Genomic DNA, 16616 nt, shown 5'->3' with positions numbered 1-16616 from the left:
AAAAGAAAAAACATTAAAAAGGGGGGACTATAAAGCGAGTAGCAAAATCATAACAACTTACATGGACGGATATTTTTCAAGAATGATTTAAAAATGTTTTCGCAGAAAGATTGCCAGATTACAAAATATGAAAACAAAAGATGAAAACAAAAGCGCAAATTGAGTGTAACAAGAGGGTTTTAAAGTGTCGTTCTTACTGCACTGCTGAAGTGATTTGTTATTCTGAGTTTTGATTTGTTAGTTACCAAGGATGGGCCCGAAATGGATGTGCGCAAGTACATATTATTTTATTTCACATTCAAAATTATTATCACAAACTATTTAACACAGGGTATAATAGTTAAGTAAACAACTTTTAAACTAATTTTTTTCATTGTGTGCCGTCAAATTTCGAAATCGTTAAAAGTGTGCAGCCACAAAAAAAAAGGTTGAGAATCACTGTATTAGATTCTAGGTGCCTCTTTGGCCGAATAATCTCTTCGTTCTACTAACGCTCTTTAGCATCGAAGAGGCGAGTTTGATTTCCACCTTAACCCTGGATATGTATAACAATAAACCATATATTAAATTCTATGTTATATTTTATGCGATCAAAACCAAGTCAGTAGAATTGATATTGTATATGTTATGCCACCAAACTCTCTGTAGTATAAAGGTAGCGGGTTCGATTCTCACCTAAACCCTAAGAGTGTCTGCTTAACGTCATTATCTAAATAGTGTTATCTGTTTTCTCTCTTAACTTGCTTATAAGCCGTAGTTAGTAATGAGCACACAACCTGCATATGTATGTATTACTAAACCATATATTGGATCCTATGTATATTTTATGCAGTAATCAAAGTCAATAGAATTCATATTGTGAAGTTATGGCAGTAATAAAAGTTTAATTTTGTAAAAGTTTTGACTTACACCAATTTACGCGTCCAACAATGTTATCTAATCAAGGAAGACATAATTTCTTGTGTATTTTTAAACTAAATCCAATAAGGAGAAAATTAAGTAAGTAGAATTAATCATTTTGAATTAATGATGGTTTTACGTATAAAAATTAAAATTTTTTGTTTTATGTTTTTATATGTAAAAAACCTTTATAACTTTAACTTCAATCGACTTCATTTCGATTTTATTCAATTTATCTTAAAAAATACGTACAAAGTAATATCTCATTTGTCAGGATAACAATGCTAAATACGTAAATAGGTCTGAGTATAAAAATGTTCTTTTTTTTACATAAAAACTTTTATAACTTTAAATTTATTAATCCTATCGATTTTTTTTTCGGTTTCATACAATTCAGTGTAAAAATTTCGTAGAAAACAATCCTTCAGATTTTAATGTTAAATGCACAAATAGGTATAAATACAAAACGGTATTTTTTATCCTTAAACTTCATAACATCTACAGTGTTAGTTTCATCGATTTGAAATTGGTTGTTGTTGTTGTTGTTGTTAATTTACGTCGCACTAGAGCTGCGCAATGGGCTATTGACGACGGTCTGGGAAACATCGATGAGGATGATCCGAAGACATGCCACCACAATTTTGATCCTCTGCAGAGGGGATGACACCCCCGCTTCGGTTGCCTGATGACCTGTACGCGAAGTCGAGCACTTTACGGTAGAACAGTTTAACGAGGACCAGTACCTCACACCCTCGGTCCCTACGCAGACTAATCCTAGTGGTCATCCACCCGCACACTGACTGTAGCCACTGATGCTTGTCTTCGGTGATCTGCTGGGAACCGTGTCCTAACGATCAGTCCACTGCGGGATAACAAAGAACAGAGAATTTAATGAAACTTTATTATTCTAATTTTACATAATTTGAGCTTTATAATTTGTCTTAAGAAGCAAAATTGTGATTTTAAAGCTGTATAAATGCAAAAAATGCATCGCATTTTCCATTGTCGCTCCCCACCAAAAAGTTTTTATATTTTTAGTTTCATTCGTCTTGTCATTTTTTTTTTAAATGAAGGAACAAAACCAGATGGATTAAATTATAATATAACCTGCTAAGACTCTCAAAACTACCAGTAGTCAGCCAAGATTGTCATGAAGGTTAAGAGACCACACCAACTACCTGATGGAGCAATATGGTCAACATTGCGCACCGGCCTATATTTCTCAGTAAGCTGGTACCTATATCGATCTGAAGCTAGGTTGACTTCAAATCACCACTGGAGACAGAACCTAGAACTTTCAGAATGACAACCACAGTGCTACCTGCAGCTCAAATTGTAGTAACATAATTACCACGCGAATTTAATTCTTGGCTCATCATTAAGTAAAGCAAAAATCAATAAATAATATTTATGCATCTAAAATTTAACTTGATAATGGATATTAAAAACGAATTTTTATTTTTTATTTCTCTATTTTTTATTCTAAAAACCTGATTTTCGTGTGCCTTATAAAAAGAGTTTCATAAAAAACAAAATTTTCATAAGGATACAAATAAAAACACTTTTTTTTTAAAACTCATAACACAGAAATTCCCAAACTCTGCAATGTTTTTGAAATAGTTTTCTTTTAAAAAAATAAATAAATTAGCTTCATATTTGATTTAGAACAAATATAAAAACCTTTATTCAAGTGCAAATAATTTTTGTCCACCACTGTAGACAAGTCAATTTCTAAAAATTGCTTTTATAAAAATAGTTTGGAATAGAATATTACTTTTAAATGGGAGACTAAATTTTTGAGTGAGGTTAAAATTTTCATGGTATGATGTATGATAGGTTTCATAGTTTACTTTAAAATAATTTTGCAATAAAATTCTTAAAAGTAATCGAATTCCTTGTATTTTTTGCTATTCAAATTTATCTATTGATATCATAATTATTTTACTTGTTTTTATCTGAAACAAAACCTTTATTCAAGTGCATCAAGTGCAAACCTTTATTCAAGTGCATATTCAACAATTCATTTTTTACGTAACTAAAATATGATCTTTAGAGGCAATACCCCTTTAGTCCGACATTAACGTAGAGAGAGGACCAAAAAATCTATATATGATGAAAATATGAACTTCATATTTTTTGAAAAATTAGATATGTTCATAAATGTTTGCAGAATGTATTTGAATAAAATTTAATTTAGTTTCAAACTCTTTAACTTTTCCCTGTTCATATAAAAAGTGCAATATGGCGATGTAAGGATGGCATTAACATCGCCATTCTTAAAATATATTTCATGACAAGTGTAAAGTTCTATATAGCTATCCTTTTTGGGATTACATGAAATTATTTCGCATTTCCTGACCAAGTTTGCCCTAATTTCTTAATTGAATTAAATAGGATACCTGCAAGTGACGTAGTGTGGATATCTCGATCCTGATTGGTTGTTGAAGCGTGGCATTTGTTTACGTTAGCATCTGTTCTTTCCATTCTATTTCGTGTAAACCGAACCCGTCAAGCATCAATTCTCTTAAGAGACACATTCGAAATTCTTTCCCAAAGATTTCAACTCTTTCACTATATATTTACACAGAGACTTAACACAAAGACAGGCACGAAGCCACGTGGAACATAAATAAACAAATTATGCATCGAAGTTGCAAGGTACACAAAACAAAAATATATCGCGGTTACAATAAAATACATAAACAAATAATAAATCTATGCAAAGTAAAAGAAACAGACGAGAAAAAATTATATTTTAACTAATTCGATTTGTGATACGGTTCTGTATTGATTTAACTTTTCGTTAATGAATATTTTAACTTATGTAGAGAATCTTAGCTCAAATTTAGAACATTTTGTTCATAAAGATAAGCTGGCGCTGACATGTGTCACATGTGTGGGTATGGAAGATCTTCTTCTTCTTGAAGGGTTGTTTGATATCATTCCAATTTACATTCCAATATATATATATATACCGAATTGTTTGATATCATCAAGTAAATAATCTATAAATATGTAAACATTTCTAGCACTGCGAGCCTCATTTAAAACCAATTCCATATGAAAGCATTACTTGAAGTTTTAAAATCTATCATTTTTTAAACGAAGTTTCAAATTAAGACGGCGTTCTGAAACAAATGTTTCTTTTGGTCTTTGGCCCATGTTAATTAAAATCAAACATTCAGATAATAAATTATAATAATGATTACATACTTTTCTTTTCTTTATTCGTTTACGATTCCATTTTCTAATAAAAACTTTACGTGTATGAATTTTTTGTCCAGCAAACGATAGCGATTTCTTAAATTTTTTTTTTAAGGAATATATGTATAAGCCGCCTTTGACAACTAGCTTGGTCACCTTTCAAAACTTTATGTTCATAAACTCATAATAACTTTAACTCATATAAACTTTGATGGTAATTCAGCACAACTGTATTTAAATATTCTACTGTATTTGTACTGTAACTATTTGTACTTTATTTGTACTGTTCTACTGTAAACTGTATTTAAATATTCAAACAATATATTAACCACACTTTTTTAAAAGTCCAGCTGTTATCCATGAAAGTACTATTTTAAATTTTATCTCTTTTCAAGAGATGCCTGCGATATCATCATAGTTCTTTATGTATTGAATTTTACTAATGATCGGTAGTCTTTATATATCACAAACCACCGTAAGTATGAGTTCGGATCATTTCTGTATAGTAGGGAAGAGAAATATAAAAATTATTTCTATCTCTGCTATGAGATAATAGAGAAAACTCGTCAAAATGCCCCATTACGTACTGTTCTACTTTCTCAGTCACCATAACTTGAGTATCGTATTATTTATATATGCTATTTCTCGAAAAAGCCACATTTTGACACCAATAATTGGTGTGATAGCATGTAGCACTATAGCACCGTTTATGCTTGAAATTTCTATAGCAATTTTAGAAATGTTCAAAATACACCTAAATAATAAATTCGTAGCTAAGTTTTTATTTCTGTAAAAATATAAAGACGCGATGGCTCAGGGGATAGAGCTCGCCTTCCATTGAGGTGAACCGAGTTCGAATCCCAGCGATGGCTGGTCGATACAAAATCCGCATTCGGCATGCACCGACCACAGTGCTGACGTGAAATATCCTCACTGGCTGACGGATCACGGATTAGAGGATAACCGTGGGTGGTTCTCGTGGTCTTCCCCTCCACGTATCGCAAATGCGGTTAAGTTCCATCAAAAAGTCCTCCACGAAGTAAATTTTTCCCAATACTTGATCTCGGAGTTCCCTTGTCTTTTGGATTGGGTTCAAAATTTCCTGGTTGAGTAGTTGAACATTAGTAGTCGTAAACCCAAAAATTGGGTCGACTGTTCAACGACGGTTATAATATAGAAATACAAAATTACTCTAAAGTAATGCTTAACGTATAACCAATTATTTCAATAGATTCAGTTGCTGGTATTTCTCTGTTCTAATAAATAAAAGTGGAACAAGATTGTCAATAAAAGAATAAATAAAAACAAAAATGCTTTAAAAACACAATAAAGTAACAGAAAAGCAAGTAAAAAAGGAATTTTTTTACTTACTTGCAGTAATTGATTACACAGATACGTTTAGCAAAATCGATAAGGAAATAAAATTATAAACACCACATTTTATTGATTGCAATAAATGGAAACACTAGAAGAAAAAAAATTAAATGCTTTAAGTTCGGTTAAAGTTTACTGAAAAGCGAAGAAAAAAAGTATCTCACTTCTCGAAATTGACACTTCTGGTAATTACATTAATAACATCGAATTGAAAAATCTTCCTCGTTGTTCAAAACGGTTTACAAACGATATATTACAATATTTCATTCCACTTCAATGAGCAGCAATATTCTACGGGTCACTGATGATACTCTTCTACCTCTTATTTTTTATTGTAAAAAGGAGAAAGTTTCTAAAATCTATGGAATAAATTAGGTTGCAAAAAAGGAAAAGTGAATTTGTTTGTTCAGAAGAAGAGTTCTATTCGAAGTCATGAGTGTCTCATCCCCTATTGCAGCTTCTTCGTATAGCACTTCTGCTGAATATATTGGGGATCCTGGAGTTTATTACGACAGTGTAGAGAATTCTGGTAAGTTAGTTGATCATTTTTGTCAAGAAAATCAAGGACGAATATTATTTGGATAGTAACAAACAATGCCTTGCAAAAGATTTAATTAGAAATTTTCATTACTACAGCGAAAATATGAATCTTTGAGATATCAGCTGAATTTGATGAAGATTCCAATGGTGTTTTTTACAACAGTGAAGATTATTTGGAATATAACTAACTATGGCTTGCAAGTAATTCATATAAACTATTTAATTGCGGTTACCATAGCAACAACATTTATTTTTTCGACATATTTGCCGAATATAAGGAAGATTTTGATAGTGTCTTCTACAGCAGTGTAGAGAATTCTGAAAATTAGTTTATTATTTTGGTTAAGAAAAAAAAGGATGAAGATTATTTGGAATATAACAAATTATGACTTGCAAATAATTCATTCAAACTATTAAATTATGATTATCATAGCAACACTATTTATCTTTGCAAGATTAAAAGAAAATTAATTTTTGTTGAAGTCTTTAATATCTCTTAACTAGTTTGAGTTTAAACGCTTGTATTATTAAAATTTAATTATTTAAGTTTAAAAACTATGCAAAATTGTAAATATTTTTTAAATTTTCTAATTTTAAATAATAAAACCCAAATCGTCATAACGGAAGCGGACAAAGATTCACCGACAGATGAAAATTTGAAATCTTATTACTCAGAAACTGCTTAGGTCAATCTTAAATAATTTTCTTTTTTGTCACTTGAGATATTTATATTGAAATGAAGTAAAAATTTTAACAATGACATTTTTGACCTTTGGTAAATAAAATAATTAAAAATAATAAAAATAATAAAATAATAAATAAACATATAATAAAAATAATAAATAATCATATAATAAAAATAATAAATAAATATATAATAAAAATAATAAATAATCATATAATAAAAATAATAAATCATATAATAAAAATAATAAATCATATAATAAAAATACTAAATCATATAATAAAAATAATAAATAATCATATAATAAATTATATTTTACATTTGAGTAAACGAGTTATACAACTTACAACTGGATACCTGCAAGCATTCGTTTATGCCACGTTTTATCAACCAATTATCAATGTTCGACTCACATGCATGACATCGCTTGAGTTTATCCAGTTAAATCCGATCTGAAAAAAGATTCAGCATGATCCGATCTGAAAATCGACCAAGCCTAATAGATTAATGCGATTTTTTGGCCTGCAAATAAGATCCTGATTGTCATTTTTTTTTTTTTTTTTTGCGTAAATATTTTTTATCAATCTGGTTCTCATTTGCATGCGATATTTTCCACACCAAGCGAAATCTCGTAGTTTGGGACAACAATGTGATTTCAGCGATATTCTTCTTCTCGAGCTTCAAATAACCAATTGCATAGAAAATTTTTTATTCTCTTAAATAGTTCCAGACATATGACGAAACACACAAAAAGCATGATTCACTATAAACAGCTCACATATAACCGCTCTTCTAAAAGCCATTGAGACCGCATTTTCCAGATATCACACTCCCTCCTTTCATAAAGTGAGCCAAGAATCCAAATTCGTCAAAACAAAATAATAAAAAAATAGTACATTTATTCAGGGAAAAAATATTACATTTATTCTATGTTGATTTCATAGCTTAAAATATCGTCCGTATATATTAATAAGCACATTTAAAGTTGAACCATGGTACCATAGAGATTTCCTGTTCGTGAAAATCTTGTCATTAGATCAAAAGTTATTTTGGTGTGCCATCTTTTATTCTAACTGTTTTTAAAGGTTCTATATTATTTTTTTCAGGAGCTGAAGTGGAAGATCCAGTTAACTCTATTACAACTTCATCGTCCCCTTCTTTCATCAAGGATCCATCCATAAAGCTTCTTTGGCTTATTGTATCGTCCATGGTAGCGGTACAGGAAGGGAGCTGTCGGTATTGTCCGACGCATACTGGTATCTATCCTAACGTTCAAAATTGCAAATGCTATTACAAGTGCATCCAAGGTGTGCCTATCCAAAAGTGGTGTCCTCCTGGTCAAAAGTTCGATGTCTTGTCCATGACATGTACTTTTCCATCCAAGACTGTTTGTGCAGGTAAAAATTTAAATAGCCTTTTTAATTGGGTAAACCACATTAATTTTTTTAATGAAATAAAGTATAATTTTATATTATATATAAATTTTTATTTATAAAATAAAAATTAATTAAATAAAATAATGAATAAATTAAATTAAATTAAACAGAAAATAAAATATAAATGAAGTGAAATAAAAATTGCACTCGTCGACTGTCGTTAACATGAATCAATTAATAATTATAAATCAATAATTTTTTTCTTCCTTTTATTAACATTAGTTAATAATTCTGATTCATTAATTTGTCAACTCACTCATCCATAATACCATTCAATCATTAATACGCTTGTCAATAAATGCCACCTACTCACTAATACTCAACAACAATTTTAGTGTTCCTAAATAATTCAACAATTAAACTTCATGGAAGTGACATGTTTTAAACCTATTTTTAACTGTTAAAATATCAACAAAATTTAAATTCATGCTATTACCTATTTGATTATTTGATATCAATTTTTAATCGTAATTAGTTATTTTGGGTGCTAATGGAACAATATAAAAATCCTTATATATAATATATATTATTATTACTATTGTAAATTAATATATAAAATTTACATTTAAGCCTTTATGCATAAGTCTTGCGGAAAAATTTGATAGACTAGTTGTGTCAAATATTCTTATAATTTTTATCTATTAGTTGTCAATTAATTCTACTATGAAAACCTTTTTTTTTATATTTAACACCGTAGATGATTTTTTTTTTATTATGAAGAAAAATACTGCAATGAAAGGGCTAATAACAAATTACTAATATTGTATCATTATTTGAATTGTTTTAATTTTATATTCAACATAGCTTTTATATTTTTTATATTAATTATTTATTTTTATATAACAATTTATATTATTTAGGAAGTCTAATGCAGTTTCTTCCGGGTTTGATTAACCAACAGCAAGGTAAGTACAAATGTATTGAAATAAAAATTAACAAAAACTACTGACATTAGTTGTCCATTTTTGATTCATTTAGAACAGGGATTTCCAACTTACATGAGGCCGGGGGCCGCAATTATAAACAGCAGTCAAATGGCAGGCCGCAACTTTATCAAAATTTTATATATGACTCTTTTATGTTTGAAGGAACATTAAATATTACTGTCAAATGTTTATCAAGTTGTACAAAACAAAAGTATTGAATTACAAATTATAATAAGAAGTATATTTTTATCTGAGAGATAAATTTTTTGCAGTTTTTATGTTAAATTTCACAGAAACGAAGAAATAAAGTTTTTTCAACAAAGAAAAGTACTTTAAAGATATAGATTTTTACAAAACCATATAGATTTTTTACGAAAATTGTTCGCAAAAAATGACAACTAATACATTTTAGTTCGCGGGCCACAAAAAAGCTAAGCAGGCCGGGCTGGATGTGACCGGCGGGCCGCCAGTTGGTAGCCACTGATTTATAAAGTTGATTGATTTGAAGCTTTAGATTACGGCACGAATGAATAAAAAAACTTAACATAATATACATTTTTATGTTCTTAATCATGCATTTAAATTAATATTAAAATAGTAATTTTTATGTCTAGTAAATGAAATTTTAATTATAATAAAATATTTAGGATATAAATTTGAGATAAGTTTAAAAATGAATACAAAATATTTTGGATCTCTACAAAACTAGTTTGGATATGCAAAATAAATGAATTTATTAAACAAGCAAAACTGAATCAGTTTATATTGTATCAGAGTCATTTAACAATACGTACTGAAATATTTTAGGTGGAGGAGGATATAATAATGTTGTTCATCAAGGACCACATCACTATACGAACCCTCACGGTAACTAGATTTTGCTTCTAAATTGTTCTTGATTTTAAAATGGATTTAATATTTTTAAATGGTTGTTTAGACGTAACTGGTATTTCATTAAAATTTTTATTTTGTTTCTTCAGGTGGTAATTTACACATTACTTTAGCATTCCCTAATGGAAATGGGGGATATGGTAACGGCGGCAATGGAGGTAATGGTGGAAATGGTAATGGAGGGAATGGTGGAAATGGTAATGGTGGCAATGGTGGAAATGGTAATGGTGGAAATGGTAACGGTGGAAATGGCAATGGAGGTGATGGAAGTGGTGGTAATGGCAATGGAGGCGATGGAAGTGGAGGCAATGGAGGAAATGGTAATGGAGGTAATGGTGGCTATGGAAATGGTGGCAACGGAAATGGAGGTAAGTTATTTTAAGTTTGTATTATATTTGTACAAATTATAATAAATAGTGATTACAACTACCAGATGAACAGCTTGGGACAATATAGTGATAAATCACACTTTTTCCAAAAGCATCATTTTTATATTAAACTGTGTTTTACCATTGTTTCCACGTTCGTTACTTTACAAATATCAGTAATTTCCATAAGATCAAAGCACAATACACAGAAACATTTTATATTTTTTCTCTCTTAAAAATGCTGATGCTTCTCACCAAAAATGCCCTCCGGAACGATTAAATGTGGCTGACCATTATACTGTCCCAAGCCCATAAAAAATTATCTTGTGTATGCATAATTTAAAATATTAAAATGTATATATAGTATGCATATATAGTATATAATGTATATATAGTATCTTTAGTCTCATTATGTATCGTGAAAAGCAACTTGTATTGTTAGGAGTTTTCTTTTTTTTTTCAAGAGAAGAACTACATCTTAATGTTATATTTATACTTTTTTTTAAATTTTTTATTGATAAAAAATCTTACAAACAAACTTTAAACAGATAAAAATAATGAAGAGCTTTTTTGACTTTATTTAAATTATGATGTAAAAAGAACGTCTATCTTATAATTAACTGTCAATTTTACAAAATTCTCACAGGAAACATGATGGATATGATGCAAATGATGATGATGATGATGCAAGGTTAGTTTTTTGTGCATTATTGTTTAATAATACATTTAAATAAAATCTGCATATAAACTGATAAACGGGCAGTTATTCGAGCTACATGTTTCAAATAAATGTAAATAAATATAAGTTCTACTTCACTTCACGGGATGCTCCATAAGGACCACCCTTAATAAAAGTTTTTTCAAAGTATACTCTAGGCTTTACAAACAATTGTTTAACAGTAGAAAACACATCGAATCACTACGAAGGAAGGCGACAATGAAAACACCAAAACCAGTTCGATTGCTAAATGAAACTTGACTCTTTTTAATAGAACGGAGTTGACTGCTTTCTTCTTCTCTTCCTTCGTTCATAGAGGAGTTGACTTTATAAATTCTCTACAATGATGCCCCGAACATATTTTGCTGTTCACAAGCCCTCTTTCTTCAATAGTGAGTCATTAATGTTTTCGCCTCAATTAATTTATGTATTTGAGACCCCTAATGTGCACTTTTTTCACTTATTTTTAATATATATTTACATTAAGAGTGGTTAATTCGGAACACCTCGTTTACTTAGTTCTTCATGAATATAAGCAACTGCAGCTAATTCTTATTCTATTTTAAATTATGGCAGCTTTGTGGTTTGGGTTTGATTCAGGAGAAAGACAAAAAGAACTTTAATACATTCGTAATGTATCCAGTATGAAATTTTGAAACTCTTTACACATGTAATTCCTGTTTGTGGAATAATTTTTTGTTATTGAAGATAAATTTAAGTCAAAATAAATTCTGAATTTTATACTTAATTGTTATGCTTTATATAGGAATGTATCCAAGCAACAAGTATATGATGAACCAGAACATGAATATGATGAATCAAAATATGAACATGAACATGAATCAGAATATGGGATACCAAAATATGAATATGAACATGAATCAAAATATGGGGGACCCTACAATGATGCCAACAGGTGAGTTATATATTTGCATTACGTATTTACAGAATCACAATATGTAAAAAAAAAAAATAAATAAAAAACTTCAATATGTAAACAACAAAGAGGTTTTCCCTTGTAAAGCGGTGATTTCCATGAAACTATTCAAATTCAATTCAACGAAAAGATATTTTTAACTGCATAAATGAAAATGATGCACCAAATATATAAATGCCAGTAAGTGAAAAAAAAAAAAAAAAAAAAAAAAAAAAAAAAAAAAAAAAAAAACTAAATTCTGCAATTTATGTCAACAAAAGAAAATTATAAAAAGGAATTAATCAGATTTTAGAATTGAATAATAGTTAAGGCGAATCAAGATGTAAAATGAATTGTATTTAATTTAAATGCTGTTTATTAAGTTGAAGGCAAAACTACTGTTGCTAAAATGTTAAATTGCACATAATTTGCCAAATCACTCTTTCTGTACTTAGGTATTTTCATTTATTTTAATTGCTTCTGTAGTCTGAGAATAGATCTCATTATGAAAACCAAAACTGTTTTGCTTAACTTAATAAGATCCGAACTTTAAATAATGATAGGAAATGCGGTTTTTACTTACAAATATGTTGCTTCAACGAACTCAATCTCAATAACTTTCGGAAAAAAACATCAGTTGAAATAAAAAAATCTCCCCCAAAACTAGGAAAATAGTGTATCTGTTATAGAAGACGAAATACCAAATTATTTCGTTCCTTTAAAAAAGCCAGATGTAGTTCCTTGCGTAAAAGTAAGTCGCCTCAGCTGGATTGAACATATTATCCGTATGAACGATAATTATAATCTGAACGAATTTTTTTCATCTGAACCATTTAACACGATAAGAAGTGGAAGACCTAATCTTTGATCAATAGATGCAACGGAGGAGGATAATTTTATACTCCTGGTTACATAAAATTTGGAAAAGTTTAACAGCCAGTAGGAGTGGCTGAATTCAGAAGGCCTTGACCTACCCTGCACTGTCATGAAATGATTGGTGATCTAAAGTTAGAAAAGAACTTCTAAAATTAAAAACTGAATCTCATTTAGAGCATAAGAACCAAAACAGTTGTAGTCGGATATATGAAAAAATTGTCAAATGTTATAAATATTTCATTCTAAGGTTTGAGAGGAAAAATTCTTTAGACTAATGACAATACTTTTTTTTATATACTATACCAATAAGTATTTAGACATTCATACATATAACATAATTACTGTCTGGCCATGTTTTTTCTTAGCATGGACTCAGATCCTTGGTACAAATTCGTAGTAAATGACAATGGTAATGCTGATACTTACTGCACTATTTTGAATGACAGCGTATTTACTACGTTGTGGCAGTCTTACAGGTTAGACTCATATTACTTCCGGGACAACAACGATGGCTGTTAAGATGCTAGATCAACAATGGTTTGGTATGTCGATAATGGGGACCAAACCCAATATCTTGGGTAGCTCAGAGCCCAGATCTGAACTTTATCACGAATCTCTGGTAAGAGTAGGATTGCCAAATTGAAGGGGTGCAAAAACCGTCCAAAATCGGTGCAGAAACTTACCTGTCTTCTTCAAGCAGAGTTGAAGATAAAACTAGCTCTCATACAGAGACTCGTGGAAGAGAATACCACTAGCTATATCTTAAAAAAACTCGTGGAAGGAAATCTCTTTCTAATCTTCATCATACAAAGAATTGTGGAAAGAAATACAAACAGCCATAGTAAAGACTCAAGGAAGAAAATACATCCAGCTATCATATAAGGACTAGCAAAAGGAAATACCACTAGCTGTCATACAAAAATAAGCGGAATGTATGCATTGGTGGGTTGAGTTTGAAGCTGTCTCTGGCGGAAGTTTGATCAACTATTTAATATAAATTTTGTTTTTCGTTTATGTCATGGATGTTCAAATACTTATTAGCTGACAGTGTAGTATCAAAACTACTACACACTATTAATTTTCTTCTTTTGTCATTATCTGTTTTATTACATAATTACAGTGTATTATTACAATATAAAATTATTCTATTTTTTATTATAAAAATGTGCTTATGTTTTAGGTGATCAACAGCAAAACTGTACAACACCATGCTACACACCTATTAAGAAGCATGTATCGATTCATTTAGATTTCAAACGAGTGCCACTTATATTCAAACTGTTAGGATGAAGGTTGAGCTGAAATTTGGGACAAAATATTCTCGATCAAGAAAGGAAATTGAGAAGATATTTGTAGATTCACTCTGTGCATAGTTCAAAAAGAAATATGAACCAAAAAAAGAAACTCGAGTTGCATTATACTGAATAATGCATTAAAAAACATGGAATGTGTTTGAACTGTCAACAATGCATTAAAAAAAAGGAAGGACAAATCAGAGGACAGTGTGCAAAAAAAGGAAGGAAAAAAACGAACTACTCCAAATAACTTTTGATTTAATGATTGGATCTAGAAATCAATGTTAACGGTTCGAGCGGGTGACTTCCAATATGCTAATTAATTAATGCAAACGATATTTTAAAAAACGAAATCAGGTCCAAAAACGTACTTTCGCTATATAAACATATCTTTTTTTCGATGGATTCGGATTTCTGACCCCGAAAATATAGGAGGTAGCCGCAGTCAGGAAATATGGTACATGGATGAATGGCAAAGTAAGCAAAAAGTAAAATTTTACATTAAGGACATCAACTATTGAGTCCATACATCCCAAATTGGGATTACCCCCTATATTTTGGGGGTCAGAAATCCGAATATATCGAAAAAAGGTAGGTTTATTTAGAGAAAGTACGTTTTTGTCTTATTTCGTAAATTAAAGTATTGTCTGCACTAATTAATTAGCATATTTTAAGTCGTGCCCTCGAACCATTAAGATATAGTGCTAAAACTTAGAAATCCGATCATTAGATTAAAAAGTTATTCAAGGTGGTCCGTTTTTCTCTTCCACACTGCATACACGTTTTGTTTCAAATATTTTATAAGACAATAAGAATTAAGCTAAGGGAAAAGTTTTTTAGAGTTTTTGTTTCCTTTAAACTAATTTTTACCTAAACGAAAAAATTTATTGGTGCCCCAAAATTTACCGACAATTTTATATAAAAATTCAAGGAAAATGGAAGATTCGTTACAAATATAAATTTGCAAGTTTTAACTTTGGAAACGAGGGTGTGCTACTTAAGAAATTTCAAAATTAGTTTTAAAAAAAGGCACAGATGACCTAAGAAATTAAGAACAACTTTTTTTGTTGTGTGTCTGATTATTGGAACTGAAACATTTGAACAGGCATGAGTTAGATTTGCCCTTAGATTTCTCCAAGTTGTTTTTACAAATGGTGGCTATAATAGAAATATATAGCTTTTTTTTTCAATTTTCAGTGCCATCCTTTGAAGAAATCTAAAATTATTTTTAAAACTTGGTGATATTAAATTATAACTTCCTAAGTAGAATGCAGCAAATTTTTACATTCTTTTTAATTTTTTCTTTGATTTTTCCAATTGTTGTTTATTTTATTAAAAAATTGTGTATATTAGTTTCTGCTAAACAAATGCTCCATCAAATATTTGACAAAAAGAAAAAATAAAGAAAAGAAACTATGGTACATGCCTTTTTTAGGGATTGAGTTGAAATTTGATTTTAATATTTTACAAAAGCAAATTAAAATATTTTTTCAGTATTTATCCTGTACTTCGATATATTTCTTTTATTAAGAACGAAAGCTATGCTTGAAAAACAATGAAGATTTAAAAAAGAAATTGAGAAGGAACTATTTTTGATCAGAATGGTTTGAGGAAAGTTAAAGAATGTGAGAAATTCTATGAAAAATGTGATCTTAGGAGATTTTGAAATCAAATGTCTTATGCATTTTTGATAAATAATTAATAATTGTGTAACTATATGTTTAATTTATTATGAAATATTCTATTATTTTGTTTATCAAATTGTAGTTTTATTGTTATAGGGTCTGAGTATTTTTATTTTTCTATTATAACTGTAATGGTGTCATAAAATGAATAATTTGAAATGAATTTAGAATGTAATAAATTCAAAAACTTTTATTGTGATCTATAGGCATACTATTAAGGACTTTCCGCAGTTTTAGAAAATTATAGCAAAGGTAATATATTAATATTTTTATAAATTAACATTGGAAGAATTTTGTCAACCACTCCATGTTAATAGTTTGAACAGATAAGGTCAAACAGTCAAATCCTTATGCTTTTAAATTTTATAAATTTTTTTAAAATTTTTATTTGCTTTGAAATTTTTTGCTTAAGTTCACTACCACTGGAAAAAATATTTTGTAAAAACCTCAAATGTTGAAGGGTATGCCTATGGAGAACAATTGTGAAGAGTAAAAAAATTAATTCATAGATGTACACATTTGTAGAATAAAATGTATATGCTTAATTATTTTAACAAATTAAAAATTGTTAATATATCCTTAGAGTTAATATTTTTGCAAATAAAGTTAGAAATCTGCGAAATTTCAAAAAAGTTGATGACATATGTTTTATAAAAATAAAATGAAAAATTAAGTTTTTATTTCTACAGAAACTAAAAAATAATGCAATAAGTTCTCTAAAATCTGTGCTGATTTTAGAATTAAAAATAACAGTTCCCACAAAACAATTCTAATGATTAAAATTTAATTTTGTTATTGAAAC

The 16616-nt window shown here is 29.3% G+C and overlaps 1 protein-coding gene across 1 annotated transcript; it reads left to right on the top strand.

The window, feature by feature from the left end:
- The first annotated feature begins 7663 nt into the window (after nucleotides 1-7663).
- Nucleotides 7664-15643, top strand: LOC139425770 (uncharacterized). Its single transcript, XM_071181714.1, has 7 exons — nucleotides 7664-8100; nucleotides 9000-9044; nucleotides 9873-9932; nucleotides 10046-10324; nucleotides 10971-11015; nucleotides 11809-11958; nucleotides 14015-15643. Exons 1-7 carry the CDS (start codon nucleotides 7911-7913, stop codon nucleotides 14122-14124), a joined length of 879 nt encoding a protein of 292 aa, XP_071037815.1. The 5' UTR covers nucleotides 7664-7910; the 3' UTR covers nucleotides 14125-15643.
- The last annotated feature ends 973 nt before the right edge of the window (nucleotides 15644-16616 follow it).

The sequence above is a fragment of the Parasteatoda tepidariorum genome, chromosome 6, assembly GCF_043381705.1.
Source record: "Parasteatoda tepidariorum isolate YZ-2023 chromosome 6, CAS_Ptep_4.0, whole genome shotgun sequence".
NCBI classification, from domain to species: Eukaryota; Metazoa; Arthropoda; class Arachnida; order Araneae; family Theridiidae; genus Parasteatoda; species Parasteatoda tepidariorum.
This window is presented reverse-complemented; position numbering and strand designations above follow the sequence as displayed.

Excerpts from the sequence above, each read along its gene's own strand:
- LOC139425770 (XM_071181714.1), top strand. The coding sequence starts at position 7,911 with ATGGTAGCGGTACAGGAAGGGAGCTGTCGGTATTGTCCGACGCATACT. Across the intron at positions 8,101-8,999 it reads ATCCAAGACTGTTTGTGCAG|GAAGTCTAATGCAGTTTCTT; the intron begins GTAAAAATTTAA and ends TATATTATTTAG. Across the intron at positions 9,933-10,045 it reads TCACTATACGAACCCTCACG|GTGGTAATTTACACATTACT; the intron begins GTAACTAGATTT and ends TTGTTTCTTCAG.